This window comes from Toxotes jaculatrix, chromosome 13 (genome assembly GCF_017976425.1).
Source record: "Toxotes jaculatrix isolate fToxJac2 chromosome 13, fToxJac2.pri, whole genome shotgun sequence".
NCBI classification, from domain to species: Eukaryota; Metazoa; Chordata; class Actinopteri; family Toxotidae; genus Toxotes; species Toxotes jaculatrix.
In genome coordinates this window covers 4179905-4199494 of record NC_054406.1, presented here as the reverse complement: position 1 = coordinate 4199494, position 19590 = coordinate 4179905, and the positions used below count along the sequence as shown (strand labels likewise).

Here is a 19590-nt window from a genome sequence, read left to right as displayed (position 1 = left end):
GTGTTGCACCCTTAACTAAATTTACATAAACCTCAAATGGGGTTTTTCTTGCAGTGTTGTACATTCAAGTGTTCATAAACGAGATACACATTTCACACTTTTTGTTGTTTCAAGAGCTTAAAGTTTTTATATTTGATTTGCTTTATTGTTGATTTTAAAATGTCAAGACTGCTTTAGAGGCTTTTAAAGTTGGACTTGAAACCACAAAATTATTGTCCTTTATGTGGTTTACATCAAGATGAGCATGATAGAACAGTTTTTAAATTTTGGAACTGTTGAAAGAAACATACCAGAAAAAAACCTACAATATAGTGTTCATATCTCATTTATTTATTGGGCCCCACAATTAAGTAGTTTTAGCAAGAAAGATTTTCCAAAAATACTTAAAACCATTAAATGCATGCTTAGCTCCCAGGTGAAGTCAGAGCAGGTCCAGCAAAGCTATATTCACTGTATTCACATTTCAGTTACTTAGGTATCATATTTCAGTAAGAAAAGCTTTACCCAAATTCTGTAAACAACTAAATTCAGCTGCGTGAGGTAAAAGTAGGCTCTGCTGAATGGATCTAGTCACATCAGTACAGAAACACTCCAAACCACTGATCCCACAAATAACATGAAACAACATTAAACCAGGGAAACACGTCATGAATCCAAAATGTATGTTGTCAAAGAAAATCAAATCATTAGGTAAAAACAGAGATTGAAAACCATTAAAAGACCAAGACCACAGATGTAGACTACACTTTTCAATGTTAACCAGTAAAATGTAACAGCCTTGTAAGCACAAGCAGACATCTGGTGTATCAAACACAGGTATAACTGATAGCATCAACCGTCCAATGTGTAGAATTTTTATGTTTTATGGTTAGAATCTTCTTTCTGCAGTTTATGAAAGGTTTTCAGCCAGTGCATTCTCAGTTTTACCAGGTTAGATTCATTTTAGGGATTTAATAGTTACTGAAGTCCAATTTGATGTATCAGTGACCTGGCTCTGGTCTTGTGCATGCTGGCTCAAAAGGTCTGTAGTGCTCACAGTGATATTAACCAAAATGTCCCCTCTTATAATTATATAAAAAGTGTTCTATACTCTATTTCTTGTTGTAAAAAACATGCAGTGAAATTGTTTTGTATGAAAAAAAATAGCACAACGATATTGAGTAAAAAGAAAATGATAATGCAAACAAAACATAAGTATAAATGGTTGTTGAAAGTTTCCTTTCCTTTATTTGCGCAAGGGGAGTAAGCTAAGGCCTGTGATGGGATCTGTGATGCACCTTTCGACCAGCTGGAGATAGGTGAGGTTCTCTTGAGTGTTGGGATCAAAGAAACCCTTGGTGTCATCATCAGGATCAGACAAAATCTGGTTCATTTCTTCATCAAAGTAACCTCTTTCATATGCCACTTGTACAGGCACACGATGACTGTGAACTGGATCAATTATGCCTCCTGTGGCAATTTGTGCTTCAAGGAGACGAATTCCATGATCCTTGACAATGAGATCTTTTTTCAGAGCTTGGAACAAAGAAATTGTGTTTCCAGTGTAGGGATCTTTATATCCTGTAACAGCCCTTTCTGCTGAAAGCAGCTTATTTTTCCACTCTTTGCCAACTACTCCTTGAGCCGCAGCTTCCTCTACTGACAGTTTCTTGTTGTTCACTGGGTCAATGACAAAACCAGTGGCAGCTTGGGCCTCCAGCAGAACCAGAGAAGTACCAGGAGTCAGCAGGCCTTTTCCTTTGGCTTCATAGATACTCAGGGTCTTTTTGGTAGACTGCAGGTACACTCCTGCAATGCAGTTGGTCCCCTCAAGGTACTTACGCACTGAGTCCATTTCACTCACCTCTGTCACTGTGACTTGTCCAGAGCTGAGATTCTTGTAGAGGTCTTCACTGATGATTTTCGATTCAAGCAGCTCTGTAGCAGTGACATCCTTCCTGATTCCTTGAAATGTCTGAAGTTCTCTAGTCTCTGTGATTGTAGTAGTGGTGATGACTGATGATGATGAGGTTGTTGTAGTCTGATGCTGAATGATTATCAGGATAATCTCTAAGAGGCGTTCAATTGTGATTGATCCAGACTTGTACTGTTGCACAAGCTCTCTCCTCTTCTCCTCAGTGATGTATTTGGAGTAGAGCAGATCCCACAGAGACACTGTTGTTCCTTGGTATTTCCCTCCTGCTTTGGTTGTTGTTGTAGATTTCAGAATGCATTTTGTAGCCTCATCAACAAAGAAATAGAACTCGCCTTTCTTCACAATGACCAGTAAGCTAAGGCCTGTGATGGGATCTGTGATGCACCTTTCGACCAGCTGGAGATAGGTGAGGTTCTCTTGAGTGTTGGGATCAAAGAAACCCTTGGTGTCATCATCAGGATCAGACAAAATCTGGTTCATTTCTTCATCAAAGTAACCTCTTTCATATGCCACTTGTACAGGCACGCGATGACTGTGAACTGGATCAATTATGCCTCCTGTGGCAATTTGTGCTTCAAGGAGACGAATTCCATGATCCTTGACAATGAGATCTTTTTTCAGGGCTTGGAACAAAGAAATTGTGTTTCCAGTGTAGGGATCTTTGTATCCTGTAACAGCCCTTTCTGCTGAAAGCAGCTTGTTTTTCCACTCACTGCCAACTACTCCTTGAGCCGCAGCTTCCTCTACTGACAGTTTCTCGTTGTTCACTGGGTCAATGACAAATCCAGTGGCAGCTTGGGCCTCCAGCAGAACCAGAGAAGTACCAGGAGTCAGCAGGCCTTTTCCTTTGGCTTCATAGATACTCAGGGTCTCCTCAGTGGACTGCAAGTACACTCCTGCAATGCAGTTGGTCCCCTCGAGGTACTTACGCACTGAGTCCATTTCACTCACCTCTGTCACTGTGACTTTTCCAGAGCTGAGATTTTTGTAGAGGTCCTCATTGATGATTTTTGAATCAAGCAGCTCCGTAGCAGTGACATCCTTCCTGATTCCTTGAAATGTTTGAACTTGACTTGTCTCTGTGATTGTAGTAGTGGTGACGACTGATGATGTTGAGGCTGTTGTAGTCTGCTGCTGAGTGATTGTCAGGATAATCTCTAAGAAGCGTTCAATTGTGATCGATCCAGACTTGTACTGTTGCACAAGCTCTCTCCTCTTCTCCTCAGTGATGTATTTGGAGTAGAGCAGATCCCACAGAGACACTGTTGTTCCTTGGTATTTGCCTCCTGCTTTGGTTGTTGTTGTAGATTTCAGAATGCATTTTGTAGCCTCATCAACAAAGAAATAGAACTCCCCTTTCTTCACAATGACCAGTAAGCTAAGGCCTGTGATGGGATCTGTGATGCACCTTTCAACCAGCTGCAGATAGGTGAGGTTCTCTTGAGTGTTGGGATCAAAGAAACCCTTGGTGTCATCATCAGGATCAGACAAAATCTGGTTCATTTCTTCATCAAAGTAACCTCTTTCATATGCCACTTGTACAGGCACACGATGACTGTGAACTGGATCAATTATGCCTCCTGTGGCAATTTGTGCTTCAAGGAGACGAATTCCATGATCCTTGACAATGAGATCTTTTTTCAGAGCTTGGAACAAAGAAATTGTGTTTCCAGTGTAGGGATCTTTGTATCCTGTAACAGCCCTTTCTGCTGAAAGCAGCTTATTTTTCCACTCACTACCAATTACTCCTTGAGCTGCAGCTTCCTCTACTGACAGTTTCTTATTTTTCACTGGGTCAATGACAAAACCAGTGGCAGCTTGGGCCTCCAGCAGAACCAGAGAAGTACCAGGAGTCAGCAGGGCTTTTCCTTTGGCTTCATAGATACTCAGGGTCTGCTTGGTGGACTGTAGGTACACTCCTGCAATGCAGTTGGTCCCCTCGAGGTACTTACGCACTGAGTCCATTTCACTCACCTCTGTCACTGAGACTTGTCCAGAGCTAAGATTTTTGTAGAGGTCCTCATTGATGATTTTCGATTCAAGCAGCTCCGTAGCAGTGACATCCTTCCTGATTCCTTGAAACTTCTGAACTTGACTTGTCTCTTTGATTGTAGTAGTGGTGACGACTGATGATGATGATGATGATGAGGTTGTTGTAGTCTGTTGCTTAATGATTGTGAGGATAATCTCTAAGAAGCGTTCAATTGTGATTGATCCAGACTTGTACTGTTGCACAAGCTCTCTCCTCTTCTCCTCAGTGATGTATTTGGAGTAGAGCAGATCCCACAGAGACACTGTTGTTCCTTGGTATTTCCCTCCTGCTTTGGTTGTTGTTGTAGATTTCAGAATGCGCTTTGTAGCCTCATCAACAAAGAAATAGAACTCGCCTTTCTTCACAATGACCAGTAAGCTAAGGCCTGTGATGGGATCTGTGATGCACCTTTCAACCAGCTGGAGATAGGTGAGGTTCTCTTGAGTGTTGGGATCAAAGAAACCCTTGGTGTCATCATCAGGATCAGACAAAATCTGGTTCATTTCTTCATCAAAGTAACCTCTTTCATATGCCACTTGTACAGGCACACGATGACTGTGAACTGGATCAATTATGCCTCCTGTGGCAATTTGTGCTTCAAGGAGACGAATTCCATGATCCTTGACAATGAGATCTTTTTTCAGAGCTTGGAACAAAGAAATTGTGTTTCCAGTGTAGGGATCTTTGTATCCTGTAACAGCCCTTTCTGCTGAAAGCAGCTTATTTTTCCACTCACTGCCAACTACTCCTTGAGCCGCAGCTTCCTCTACTGACAGTTTCTTGTTGTTCACTGGGTCAATGACAAAACCAGTGGCAGCTTGGGCCTCCAGCAGAACCAGAGAAGTACCAGGAGTCAGCAGGCCTTTTCCTTTGGCTTCATAGATACTCAGGGTCTCCTCGGTGGACTGCAAGTACACTCCTGCAATGCAGTTGGTCCCCTCGAGGTACTTACGCACTGAGTCCATTTCACTCACCTCTGTCACTGTGACTTTTCCAGAGCTGAGATTTTTGTAGAGGTCCTCATTGATGATTTTTGAATCAAGCAGCTCCGTAGCAGTGACATCCTTCCTGATTCCTTGAAATGTTTGAACTTGACTTGTCTCTGTGATTGTAGTAGTGGTGATGACTGATGATGATGAGGTTGTTGTAGTCTGCTGCTGAATGATTGTCAGGATAATCTCTAAGAAGCGTTCAATTGTGATTGATCCAGACTTGTACTGTTGCACAAGCTCTCTCCTCTTCTCCTCAGTGATGTATTTGGAGTAGAGCAGATCCCACAGAGACACTGTTGTTCCTTGGTATTTGCCTCCTGCTTTGGTTGTTGTTGTAGATTTCAGAATGCATTTTGTAGTCTCATCAACAAAGAAATAAAACTCCCCTTTCCTCACAATGGACAGTAAGCTAAGGCCTGTAATTGGGTCTGTGACACATCTCTCCACCAGCTGGAGATAGGTGAGGTTCTCTTGAGTGTTAGGATCAAAGAAACCCTTGGTGTCATCATCAGGATCAGACAAAATCTGGTTCATTTCTTCATCAAAGTATCCTCTTTGGTATGCCACTTGTACAGGCACTCGATGGCTGTAGACTGGATCAATTATGCCTCCTGTGGCAATTTGTGCTTCAAGGAGACGAATTCCATGATCCTTGACAATAAGGTCCTTTTTCAAGGCCTGGAATAAAGAAATTGTGTCTTCTGTGTAGGGATCCTTGTATCCTGTAACAGCCCTTTCTGCTGAAAGCAGTTTGTTTTTCCACTCACTCCCAACCACCCCTTGAGCCACAGCTTCCTCTACTGACAGTTTCTTGTTGTTCACTGGGTCGATGACGAAACCAGTGGCAGCTTGGGCCTCCAGCAGTACAAGAGAAGTACCAGGGGTCAGCAGACCTTTGGTTTTTGCTTCATAGATGCTCATAACTTTCTTTGTCGATTCAACTCTGACACCTGCTATACAGTTTGTAGCTCCAAGGTACTTTTGAATTGATTCCATATTGTTAACCTTTTCTTCAGTTACTTCTCCATCTATAATCTTTGAAAAAAGCTCCTTTGAGATTATCTTTGACTCATACAGCTCACTGGCTGAGACCTGCTTTCTTAGTCCTTTGAACTTCTTTTCTTTCGATGATACCTCTGTAATGATAACTGTGAGTATTTCAATGATCTCCTCTATTTTCATGGCTCCTGTCTTGTATTGTTGGAGAAGCTGTGTCCTCTTTTGTTCTGAGATGTATTCAGAGAGCAGCACTTCCCACAATGCCACCTTCTTGTTTTTAAATTTTCCTGCATTTATGGCAACTGTTTTGTTTTTGAATGCATGCTCTATTTGTTCATCTGTGTGAAATGCGTGGCATTCCTCTACATACAGGGGTAGAAGAAGTAGTCCGGTTTCAGGATCTGTCTCACATTGCTTTATCAGCTGAAGGTAGGAGAGGTTTTCTTTGGTTTTTGGGTGGAAGAATCCCTTTGCATCATTAGTTGGGTTCAACAGAGTTTTGCTCATTTCTTCATTGAGATATCCTTTTTTAATTGCAACATGGACAGGTAGCCTGTGACTTTCATTTGGGTCAATGATTCCTCCAGTTGCTATTTGTGCCTCGAGAAGACGAAAGCCATCACTGCATTGGATCAGCTGTGCATTCATGGCTTCAAACAGTGATATTGTTGCATCTGTAAATGGATCTTTATAGCCAATGACAGCTCGTTCTGCTGAGATAAGGTTTTCATGTACATCTGGTCCAATTACTTTCTCTCTTGCTGCCTCATCAACAGTATATAACTTGTTTTTTAGAGGATCAATCACCCATCCTGTTGCGGCCTGTGCTTCAAGCAGTAGAAGTGCAATTCCAGGTGTCAATAGATCCTCCTTTTTTGCTTCATATATGCTCATAACTTTCTGGGAGGGATGAACCTTAATTCCAGCAATGCTTCCAGTTCCTTTCAAGTATCCTGCCACAGATTCACGTTGGGTTACTGTCTCAAAAGTGAGTTTTTCTTCTTTCAGCTGTTTGAATGTGTCTGCATCAATGATGTCAGAATCCAGAAGTTGCTGTGCAGACACAGGCTTTCTGAGGCCCATTGTCTCTTTGGGAGTTTTAGTTCTCTCCAGCTTTTCGATGGTGGAAATCACTTGTGTGATTATGGTTTCTGTGATAATCTTCTTTGCTCTGTATTTTTCAATTAATTCAAGCCGCTGTTCCTCAGTGAAGTACCCAGAGTGAACCAGGTCCCATAGTGAAACTGATTTTCCTGAGTAGCGTCCTACTGAAATGCTCACAGCTGTCTTTTCAAACTCTTCCCTTATTTCTGTGTCAGTATACATTTTTGCCTTGGCTTCTGTAGCTCTTGGTGTGTCATTCAGTGTCAGGAGAAACAGTCCTGTTTCCTTATCTTTTACACATCTGCCCAACATCTCCAAGTATGTCAGATTGTCTTGTGTCTTTGGGTCAAAAAAGCCCTTTGTGTCATCAGTTGGGTCTTGCAGGATTTGATTAAGTTCTGCATCAAAATATCCTTTCCTGTATGCAACCTCAAGGGGTAGGTGAAGATGCTTCAAAGGATCAATGACACCACCTGTAGCAATCTGGGCCTCAAGTAAACGGATGCCATGCTGCTTGACAACCAGGTCCTTCTTCAAGGCTTGGAAAAGTGAGATCTTTTGACCAGTGTATGGATCTGTGTAACCAGTGACAGCCCTCTCTGCAGACAAAAGCTTTTCATACATCTGTGGACCAATTATCTTTTCTCTGAGAGCTTGTTCCACTGTAAGTTTTTTGTTTTTCACAGGTTCAACAATGAAACCTGTGGCTGCTTGTGCTTCAAGGAGGCAAAGGGCAGTGCCAGGTGTGAGAATACCAAGTCTCTGTGCCTCATAGATGCTCAGCTTCTGATTGGAGGGTTGCAATATCACCCCAGCTACACAACTTTTTCCTTGTAGGTATTCTCTCACACTGTCCATTTTCATCACATCAGTGCTTGTCAGCTGTCCATTGATCAAACTTTTGTATGTCCCTTCATCCACAATTTCAAGCTCCCGAAGATCCACAACAGAGACCTCTCCTCTGAGACTTTCAAAGTTTAATTCTGCTTGCTGTTTTATCTCCTTGTTCTCAATGATCTCCAAAATGGTGATGATGAGTTGCTCAATTGTGATTTTCCTTGATTTGAAGAGCTTGAAAAACTCCTGTCGTTTTTCCCCTGTCAGATACTCTGAATTGATGAGCTCCCACAGAGTAGTGTGCTTGCCCTTGAACCTGCCATACTTAACAGTAACTGTCGTTTTGAATGCTTCTTGAAGATTGTCATCTATCTTAATGTTGTGACTGTTCTCTTTGAGTGGCAAAAGACACAGGCCTGTACTGGGATCTGTGACACATCTGGCCATGAGCTGCAAGTATGTCAGGTTCTCGTGGGTGTTGGGGTCAAAAAATCCTTTGGTGTCATCACTTGGATCACTCAGGATCTGGTTCATGTCCTCATTGAAATATCCTCTCTTGTAGGCCACATGGACAGGAATCCGATGGCTGTTCACTGGGTCAATGATCCCACCAGTGGCAATTTGTGCCTCAAGGAGCCGAATTCCATGGTCTTTTAGGATGAGGTCTCTTTGCATTGCTTGGAACAAAGAGATTATTTTGCCATCATATGGATCTATGTACCCAGTGACAGCTTTCTCTGCAGAGCGCAGCTTTTGACAGATATCAGGCCCCACGATCTTTGCTTTGACAGCATCATCCACTGAAAACTTTCTGTTTCCAATCGGGTCAATAATGAACCCTGTTGCTGCCTGTGCCTCCAGCAGAATCAGAGCAGTTCCAGGCATCAGCTTTCTTTTCTGACTGGCCTGGTAGATGGTCATGATTTGAGAATCTGGAAGCAAAATACCTGCAATACTGTCTTTCCCCTGTAGGTAGACATTTACACTTTCGTCTTCCATCACATCTTTCACTGACTTTTTTCCCTTTTCCAGATCCTCCAGGACCTCTTCACTTATGATATCGGCCTCCAAAAGCTGTTTGGGTGTGACAGTATCTCTGATACCTTCAAAGACAACTTTAGTTGTTTTCACAGACTTCTCAATGACTTCCAGTACTGTTGTAATGATCACCTTAATACTAAGCTTCCCCTCTCTATACTTCTGACTGATGTCTTGCCTCTGATGTTCATCAAAGTATTCAGACATCAGCAGTTCCCACAGAGATACAGTCATTCCCGTGTACTTCCCACATGTCACGTTCACCTTCTCCTCTTTGAAGGCCATTTTAGTTTGGTAGTCAATGAAGCTGAAATTTGGCTTATCTGACTTGCCATGGAGTGGGAGGAGGCACAGTCCAGTGATAGGATCAGTGACACACCTTTCCATCAGCTCGAGATAAGTAAGATTATCTTCTGTGTTTGGGTCAAAAAACCCTCTTGTGTCATCCCCTGGATCCTCTAGTATGGCATTCATTTCTTCATTGAAATAGCCTCTCTTGAAGGCCACTTCTGTGGGAAGTCTGTGACTGTTGATTGGGTCTATTATTCCACCCGTAGCAATTTGCGCCTCAAGTAGGCGGATCCCATGCTCCTTAACGATGAGGTCTTTTGACAGTGCTTGAAACAGGGATATAGTTTTGCCTGTGTATGGGTCTTTGTATCCAGTTACTGCTCTTTCAGCAGATTGCAGCTTTGCATGATATTCTGGGCCAACAAGTTTGTTCTTGATGGCTTCATCCACAGTGAGTTTTTTATTTTCTACAGGATCAATCATGAATCCAGTTGCAGCTTGTGCCTCCAGTAGAACTAGTGCTGTTCCAGGCATCAGAATGCCTGATTTCATGGCTTGATAAATGCTCATCCTCTGATTGGATGAGAGTACAACAATGCCTGCAATACTGCCTTTGCCTTCCAGGTATTCTTTCACTGTTTCCATCAACATCACATCCTGTGTTGTGGTCTTCCCCTTATGTAGGTCATCCAATATTTCTTTGCCAATGATCTTTGACTCAAAGAGTTCAGCGGAGGAAATGCCTTTTCGCAGACCTTTGAAGGTGATGCAGACAGGAAGGAGCAACAGACCTGTGCCAGGCTCCACGGTGCATTTCTCAAGGAGGCTTTGGTAATTAAGATTTTCTTGTGAACTTGGATTGTAGAACACTTTGAGCTCTGACATCTGGTCATTGAGCAAATCTTTCTCATAGTAGCCCTTTTGAATGGCTGATTCAGATGAAATGTTTGTCTTCTCAGTGGGATCAAACAGTCCTTTTGTGTATATCTGTGCTTCCAGCAGCCTCAATCCGTAATCTCTTGGGACTAAATCTTTTTGCATAGCTTGGAATACAGATATTATTTGGTTGGTGTAGGGGTCAACATAGCCACTGATGGCTTTCTCTGCTGTGAGGAGTTTGTCTTTCATCTCTGGTCCAATTATTCCCTCTTTAACAGCATCTTCAACAGGAAGTATTCTGTTGTTTATCGGATCTACGATGCCCACTGTAGCAGCTTGTGCTTCAAGCAGGGCTAATGCTGTTCCTGGCTTAAGCAGACGTTTTTTCATGGCTTGATATATGGTTATCTTCTCCTTCGTGTTCTCCAGAAATATGCCAGCCACAGGTCCATGGACTTCTGTGTGGCCATTTTGCGTCACACCTTGACTGTCCATCCTGGCTTAAAGAACTCTATAACACAGAAACAGTTGCTGAAAGGGGTTTGGAAATTACATGCTGTGTCCACCCCAACATTTTATAGATATGTAGATTATTATCAAGACACTGTTTACAGTGTTGCAATTACTGTATATGTCGTCCAATACATGATAGAATTTACTAGTCTTTCTTTTCTGCTGTTTGTGTTTTTTTAAGTAATGCAAAAACTGTTGCAAGAGAATCAAAAAGCACCGAATGTAAATGTAGATGTATTTAAAACCATTTTTTACACCATCATCTTTGAGGGAATGCGTGTGTAAACTGGCAGTACACTACTAAGGGTGTGATTCATAAATGGATGGCCCAAAGCTGAGCACATAACATTGAAAAATTAATTGTCCCCTTCCCATCATTACCCTATTTGTAAAGATACAAAAAAAAAGCAGTTTATTTCATGTAACGTTTCTCAAATTTCCTGAAATATTTGTAGCCTAGCAAAATAAAAATCAGAGAACTGAACTTGAATGACATCAGTTTGGATCAATTTTGCAATCTTTTTCTGTATTTCAGCTACATAGCAAACCTTTTGGTTACCTGATGAGCCTTAGATCCTTGGATGCTCTGGACCTTTCCAAAATCCACGATAAAGACCAAAGGTACCCAGGGCCCAGGCGCTAGAAACTCCTTGAAGAGAAGAGAAAAGACAACCAAAATTTGTTCTGTCTTTCTCTGTCTCTTCTTCACAAACATGTTTATATTGTCATTATTTAATATTTCTTTTTTTTATTGTGTACTCAGAGTATTTACACTGCCTATGTATTTACATAGTTTGCCTACTTGTTTTAATGCTGCAGTGTAAAATTTAGTACATACACCCAATATCAGAGTAGTAGTAGTGGTTGTTATCAACAATGGCAAAATTAGCAAGACTATAACAAGGATGATATTGATACAACAAAACATGTTTTATACAGTGCACTCAATCCAGTACAAATGCTTTTTACCATAGAAGTAAATGATCTGTGCTATGATCTGTAATTACATTCCAAGTGAATTAATGCATTAGTACTTGGTTTGCATGGGTAAATTTTAAGATTAAATGTACCCTTTCATTTCATCATGTCCCTGCGCACAGGAAAAGAAATGAACCTCTGGCATTTCATGAACATGTTTCACAATCATCAGAACTGGAAAAGCCAGGTGCCCTGTGTTGTAACAGCGCACATGGAATATATTTGAAACACAAACTATGTGTTATTCTTTACTTCTTTCTTTCTCATGCTTTGTAGCCAAACCTTGTAAAGATTTTAGCTCATAGTGGATATCCCAAGGTTTCCAAACATGTCAGGCTGAAATTTGTGAAGATCTGTATATAATCATGCACAACGCCTAGGATTCTTCCTTTTTCATGCAAAGATGTAGCCATTAAACACAGAGTCTTGGCCTCAATATTTCACTCAACTTCAATGGAAAGCTCAAACAACATGATACAGAATATTCATGATACTGTCAGACAGGCTTAAAACTACTTAACAGAAGCTATATAACATGACCCTAACATTTATACGTTCTTTTTTTGCATGTTATTGTCAGGCTCTGTTAAAGTAGCAAAAACTACAGTGAAGTTTAACCTAAATCAAACTATAAAATCCTTTAAAAAAGAAAGCAAAAGTAAAAGACATGCAAAGATAACATTCAAGTTTGAACACTTCCAGTCCTGTTACATGATGACATAAAAAAACAGTGAAAAGAATAGTAGTTATTCTTTCCACCCCTTCTGTTGATAGGTTAGTGGTTGTGCTTTATGTGATACATGATGTCATTCCTGCCCGTAGGAGTGAATATACTTAGAAGAAGGGGTGTGGAGGGGAACTCAGCCATGCTGTTAACAAACCTGCTCTGTTTTATTACTCAACTGAGAGCATAAATCAGAATCGTAGACAAGGCTCCATTCTATAAATTATTATTTCCATATGTCACTTACTGTGTGAGTATAGTCGAAAAAATGACCTGAATTTGCTTCACTGCATGAGAGTGAATATTTGCGAGTACCAGGCTGTTAAAAAGAGTTTTCTCCTGTCATTTATAATCCCAGTGGACTAAAGGTGTGTAGTCTTTTAAACTGCATGCAGTACAACGCCTGCAAGGTCATAATGTTGCAGTTACGACATCATGACCACGAGAACCTACAGGCCAGGTAACTCGAGCTTCTGCTCATATAAAGTCGTTTGAAGCTTTTCTATTTGTATTTGAACAGCAGTCATGCGGTGCTGCAGCTGTTGAACTTGCTGTTTGAGTTTGTCACCCACTTTGTAAACGTTTGACTGTTTTTAAAGATCTTGAACATTCACTTTACATTTATTGCAAAGTGTTTGGTTGCTTATCACACTGTAAAGGCAAATACAATATCTGTGTAAAACTTGATAGTTCCCACATAGTGTTAACTGCAGCTTCACTGTTTACTGTTCACAGTCTGCGTTTAGTACCTAGGCAAATTTAACTTCCTGCCTTGAAAGAGATAGTGTCATCTAAGTACAATAGTGGCTGTATGTATTTATATTATGTATAATTTGAAATTAATTTTTGACGTTTCATATTTGAATAAAAGGAGGTTTGCCTTCAGTTAGTGCCCTTCTTTTTGTCTCTGGAAGAACTAATGACAGTATCAATAAAAACAGAGTATTATAGGCATCATAAATGTAGACTTTATGGCAGAAGAGTTGTCTTGGTTTGCATTAGACTCTTCAGGTGTACCACTGTAACCACTGAGTGTGTTTACACCTCATTATCTGTTTACTACTAATGAAAGTCTAATCAGGGATGTGACTGACAATTAAACTATTTTCTTGATTAATTCTTTGGTCCGTAAAACATCAGAAAACAAGAAAAGTGTTCATCACTATTTCTTAGAGCCAAAGATCATCTCTTAAAATATCTTATTCTTCTGACCAAAACAGTCCAAAACCCAAAGATATTTAATTTACTATAGTGTTAAACAAGGAAAAGTAGCAAGTTCTCGCATTATGGGAGCTGGAAATTGGCAGCCTTTTTCATTTTTGGCTTGTAAAATTACTTTGACAAATAATCAAAATAGTTAGCTAGTTAATTAATTTCCTGTCACTCATCCAATCATTGCAGCTCCAGTTCTTATTATGTCACCGCTAATTTAATGGGTCATGAAGGTCAGTACTGATTCATTCAGCAGATCTATAAATGGATGACTGACAACTTTTTAAAATACATTTTACCATTTAATAAGATGATATAAAATCTTGATTAGAGAGTAAAATTGATTGATTGACACTGATTGACAGGGGTAGAAAAAAGTGAATCTTTTCCCGGGGAATGCATAATTATATGTTTTTAATGTTAATTAAGGTTGCACCCACTTGTCTAGATGAGTAATAAATGTTCCTATTGTTGCCTCAACTTGGCCGTGAATCTGTCTGAGTGACAAGACTTTATAGCTGGGAGCCAAGTGAACCTGCTGCTTTAGTGCCTGGAAGACAAAAACTTGTAGAGCAATCTTAAGACCCACACCACAGTGCTAAGTGCCTAATTGCTCTTGGGTTACATTTTACACAGATAATGTTTAGGTCTATTATCACTATGGTGAGGAATGAATGAGGCACTGAGGTATCGGTTGGAGTTACATAACAGTTTCTGTAACTGTAATTGTGGGAAATGTAGGATTGTCGTTACGTGTGTCTACTGTTGCATGGGTGACGTAGACATGGTGTTCAGACTTGTGGATTGCCTTAAATGTGACATACAGGCCTGCTTTATGTGAAACATCATTGCAATAACTATGGTCAAAGGTAATGAGTGAGGAATGTTTGTTTTCCCTTTTTATTAGACGGGTGTTGGCTGACAGTCAGGCTACAGTCATTTCTTCATATTTGGCTTTGACAAGACTTTCTCTGCCAGAGCTGTTTCACTCAAAAGAAAACAAGGCCACAGTTTAAATGTGACTTTGCTTTGGATTTGCACGCTTTCACAGAAAAAACTAACATTTCCATGAGAAGACTTATCTTTAGAACTTAGAACCAATTCTAAAAATCATTACATTTTCCATCACCAGTCTTAAAAAAAAAAAAAACGCTCTTACCTGAGAACTGAAGTCCCAAATCTATGCTGGTTAGCAGTCTGACTCTGCTGCTCTGAGAGATATTGGGATTTTGAAGTGCTCCCAAAACCTCAGAGGCAGATCTCCCTGCTCACTAGGCCGATATAAAGCAAGTTCAGCTGTGAAGTCCCTCCCCTTCTGAGGAACAGCCTCCTTCTCTTTAGACTGTGACAGAGCAACGTCTGCAGATCTCTTTGCACTGAACTCAGGATGCCAGGAATTCCTTTAGATTTCCTTAGTGTGGGTCCATTGTGCTCTTAAACAATAAGGGCAAGAACATTGATCCTTCCTAACTGTACTATAGGTGAGGAGAACTGACAAACATGTAGCCAAACATTGAATAATGTACTGTAACATAACTGTCAATCTTTTACATGTGTACATAAGTTTAAACGATTCTTTCTTTCTTCTGGTCAAACACAGGGGTCTTAAACTTTTTTGTCTTTTATTGATGTACAGTAAATTATTTCTCTTTTCATGCACATACCTTTACTGAAAGAGAGCAGTGCATGCAGACACTAAGCTTCCTTATCTAACAATCCAGGTTGTGACAAGCAGAGCCGGATGCCCTGTGACTACAGAGAGCTTTGTCTTTGTCTAAAAGCTTCCCTCAGGTCTGGCAGGTTTTCAACTGTGAATACCGAAATCCTGAAAGGTTAACATCTTATGTGTTAAATCAATTGCCTCAAAACCTGTACAGAGACCATCTGTTATTACCTACAAAAACCAGATGCAGAGACATTAGTCACATTATAATTACGACTTTTGCATTTAATATTGTTCAGTGACTAGTGTAGAGGCGCAGACAGTTTGGAAACATTTTGTCCTGGTAAAAGCTGCAATAGGTTAAAAAAAAATCCACATTATCAAGGGTGAAAGCATTTCAAAGTATGAAAGTATGAAAGGACAGAAGTAGTCACTTTGGTTTGTCCTCCAAAATAGTTCTTTGAATAAACTCATCATCTGATACTGCAACTAAGATTCACGTTCCCTGGACCAAGGTTGTTTGTTTTTAGGAGATGACTTAAAATAAATGAAGTTTACAGTTGAAAATGTGGATCGCCCTTGCAGCCATGCCATATTTCATCACTGAAGATAAAACTCAGAAATCAGTAGTCTTCCTACAATGGAAAGCAAATATTGTTCAGAAATTTCATCCCAACTTGTTGCAGACATTCCCACAAATGTGTTGCACTTTGAGGTTGCTTTACTTTCACTTTCTGTCCAGTTCATGGATTCTGAAGAAACTAATTTTTTTTTTTTTTAACTGGACTTAAATTGCTTAAATGTCAATGAAAACTGGGAGTGTTCTAAAACTTTCTCTTTACAATGTTTGACTGGCAGTGTAATTAAACGGTACATAGTTATTAGAGACTCAAATGTCAGCCAAGTGACTTATTTACACACCTAAAATCCTTATCTGTGCCAAACTCTACCATTTCACCTGTCTTGTCATATCAAACTCATGGTGCGTTATTTAAAGCTGGGTGGGGCAGCCACATGTTTCTGAAGAAAGATAGATTTGTGAAGATCTCAGGAAAGGGAAAGTTTTGATTAGATGTAGAAACAAACCTCTACATGCCTTGGAACCAGACTGACACATTCTTGAGAGATTGCATGTTATTAAATTAATTAAGATTGATAAGATTAATCTTGTAGACCACAGGGGAAATCAGTGGATAAACACAGCTTTGCTTTGCTGATAAGGTTGGGAACAAACGATCACCTGCTAGGCATAATTATCAAGTGATGCCACATCTGTGGTTTACTTAAAATGTCAGCCAAAACTGGTCATTGTGATTCAGAGATATTACCAAGGAGTCTTAATCTTAGCCTGTATTATACAGTACAGATCAGGGGCACTGGAGAAAGCTGAATTAAAGTGTTGTGTCAAAACTCATCAGCTCATACTGAGTGAAGATTTATACCACAAATCCACCTTTTTTCCTTTATTCTGTTGGGCTTTTGCCACAGATAGCTTTGAATGAGATAGGTTTGGCATGATAGGCCATTTCTTTTGTATTTTGGCCCTTTTGTGTAATATTACATGCCTTATTTTCACAGGGATTTAATCTTTGGGGATGGATCAATGAACTCATTAAATAATACTAAGTCTGCATGACTACCTCTGACCTAACAAACTCTAGACCAAGAGGCAGCCTGTGTGTCTTCACAGATTGAGTGGGCGAGGAGTGGAATTTCTCTAATATTTTCTTTTTTCATCTCCTAATCATTTTCAGTCTAAATCCAGCTGAACACAGACACTTAAGCACACTCCTCTGCTCCTCATCTCCTGCTGGTTTAAATAAACATAAGCCACAAGCTGCTGTTTCACACTGTGGCACAAAGAGGAACATGCTGTAGCATTCAATGCTTAATCACAAATGAATAAAACTTTAAAGTGCTTAGCAACAGAAGCTTTTTCTAACTGTGTCATGTGACATGTTCCTACATGCTGATAGTTTTACATAACGCCAGTACAGCTCTTTTTAACAATCCCAAACGGGTCTGCAGTAGCCCTTTGCCACTGAACCGCCCCTATGCAAATGCCTCTCACTTTTACTTGCGACGCACCCTACAGGCTTCCACTGAACTCTGAGACACAGGTTTGGTCAGGTTTCAAAAGGTTTTTTGTTTCTCAGGTAAAAGCTCGTAATTACCTTTGTGGAATGTCTTTTTGGGCCCTGATGTGTTAGTAAAGAGTTTTCCTGTTTAGATATTTGGCAGACAAGGAGCAACATTAGCATGTACTGGGCCACCTGAGCGTCCAAAGTTTTCATTTTAGCTGTTTTAGTCTCCACAAGCCTCAGTTTGTGCTTGTAATGAATTGACATTATATTCAAGTCAAAGAACGAACCATCAGTTTCTAAATAAATATTAGGTCAATGGCACTTGTTTCAAAGACTCTTGAACCATGTGGACTAAACAAAAATTCTGTCAGCTGCACAACAAAAAAAGATTTTCACCCCGTTTTTTGCAGTCACAGCTCTTTTTTTCAATCCAGTGCACTCCCAGAAATGCTGCACACACAGCCTGAGAGTTGTGAAATTTTCTTCTAGGCATTCAGCCAAGAGGGGGTGGTCTGTGTTGGCCAATTTTTGCAGCTTACTGAAACCGACCACACCTCTGCATCTCTCTGCATCGATAAGGCAGGTGTGAAAATGAGCGGCCTTCTCAAGTTACGTTGTGAGTGAAACAGCTTTCAGTTTAAAAACCCAGAGAAGGTTTTTGTTTTGTTGTTATCCACATTAGGTTACAAAAACTCCCTGCTGTGAAAATTCAGGTACAGTTCCAATTAAAGGATGGTGAGAGCACTTTTAAAAGTTGCCCCTTTGATTTCAGATTACTCTACATAACCCTTGTCATATGTCTTTCATAGCTCTCCACATTGTTTAAGGCCCTGCAGGATATTGCTCAGGACCTTCCCAGTCTGCCTACAACGAATTCACCAGACCAGGAATGTTTTAATAGAGTTTCCATTGTCCACTCATGTCAACACCACACCCAGGGCATTCTGCTCCAAGAGCCCCTGATTGCCTCACACCATTAACGTCTGTCCACTTTTCTTTAGAAGCATCTTAAAATAAATTGGTGAGATTAAGTGTTTTGTTCCAATTATTTCAAATCATAAAGACTCTCTCTCTGTTGATGACACACTCTCATTGACCCACTCTTTTGTGTGTATGCAAACCCTGCCTCTTACTAAATCCCTATTCTAATTGTTACTTTTATCCTAAAACCAGTTCTTAATCTGAAACTCAGCCCTTGAAGAAGTGAGAACCAGTCAAGGAAATCTGGCTGCACAAAAATGTGACTCTACAACCCTAAAAGTTAAATCTGCTTCTTGGAAAGATTGCAGAACACACACACAGACACGCATACAGTATGTCAATTATATGTATCTAGAGAAAAAAAAATCTATTGAAACCACTTTCAAAATATTCAGTAGCTTCTGTCCCAGTGTTGCACTGACATAACACAAGTTGTTTCTACAGTTAATCTTAAACTTTGACTGGGTAATCTCTCGTACGTGATTCTTAGAAACACATTACCTGTTGACTGTTGCAGTAATTCAGTGCTTTAATCTTGGCAGCATGTTCTCTAACAACATGTAGTGTGCTCTGCATTCCTTGAGCACACTGGACAGGTTTTAATCAGCCGTATCTTAGGCACACCCAGCCTTTCTCTTCACTTAAATCAGTAGTGAACCAAAGTCCTGGCAGCTTTTCTCGAGGCTGAGCGGCCAGACAGTGAACAGTACACTACACATGTCAGAAGTACTCAGCTGTAGAAGAATGAGTGTAAAACTACAACCATTAACTCCAAAATCAGCCCTGTTACCACCCCTGATGACAGATAGCTAAAAAGGCTTGGTGAGAGAAGCATGTTGTATTAAAGAACATCTTTTTATTGTTATTTTACATACTGTCTAGGTTTTTTAAATATATAGGTGATATATATAATATATAGGTCTTATGCCTATTATCCCCAGTTAAACCTGCTTATTCATACTTTACAATAAATAAAAAGAGGTGCAAGATCAGATAGTGAATTAGAAGACTATTGTGCAGATGTGTTGCATCTCCTAGGAAAGTGTTGTTAAATGGCTGGTATTCATTTTTAGTTGATGATTAGCTCTGTCACTCGAATTTAATGTTAATTCATCACTACAGTTTTACAGTTAATTGTTCAATGCTGTCCTCCGGGGTCAACTGCCACAAATAAATCTATGAGAAGAACAATATCTCTGAATAAACTGTAGTGATCTGCCTCATTTCAAAGCATTGGAAAAAGGGTATAATCATAGATGACTACACTGGTAGAAAGGGCCAACTACTGTTCAAAAGAGATTACACATATCTTGTCAGATTCAGTGAAGGTGATATCAACCCAACCAGT

The 19590-nt window shown here is 40.2% G+C and overlaps 1 protein-coding gene across 2 annotated transcripts; it reads right to left on the bottom strand.

Annotated features, from left to right (window-relative positions):
• Window positions 1–309: 309 nt before the first annotated feature.
• eppk1 (epiplakin 1) lies at window positions 310–14784 on the bottom strand. 2 transcript variants are annotated; one of them, XM_041054233.1, is made up of 4 exons: window positions 14674–14784; window positions 11160–11249; window positions 2278–10598; window positions 310–1254 (listed from the first exon to the last, which is right to left on the bottom strand). In XM_041054233.1, the coding sequence occupies exons 3-4, from the start codon at window positions 10580–10582 to the stop codon at window positions 1226–1228; spliced, it is 8334 nt and encodes a 2777-aa protein (XP_040910167.1). In that variant the 5' UTR covers window positions 10583–10598; window positions 11160–11249; window positions 14674–14784; the 3' UTR covers window positions 310–1225. The 2 variants fall into 2 exon arrangements, with proteins under 2 accessions (XP_040910167.1, XP_040910166.1); XM_041054232.1 differs by having other exon boundaries at window positions 310–10598.
• Window positions 14785–19590: the final 4806 nt, after the last annotated feature.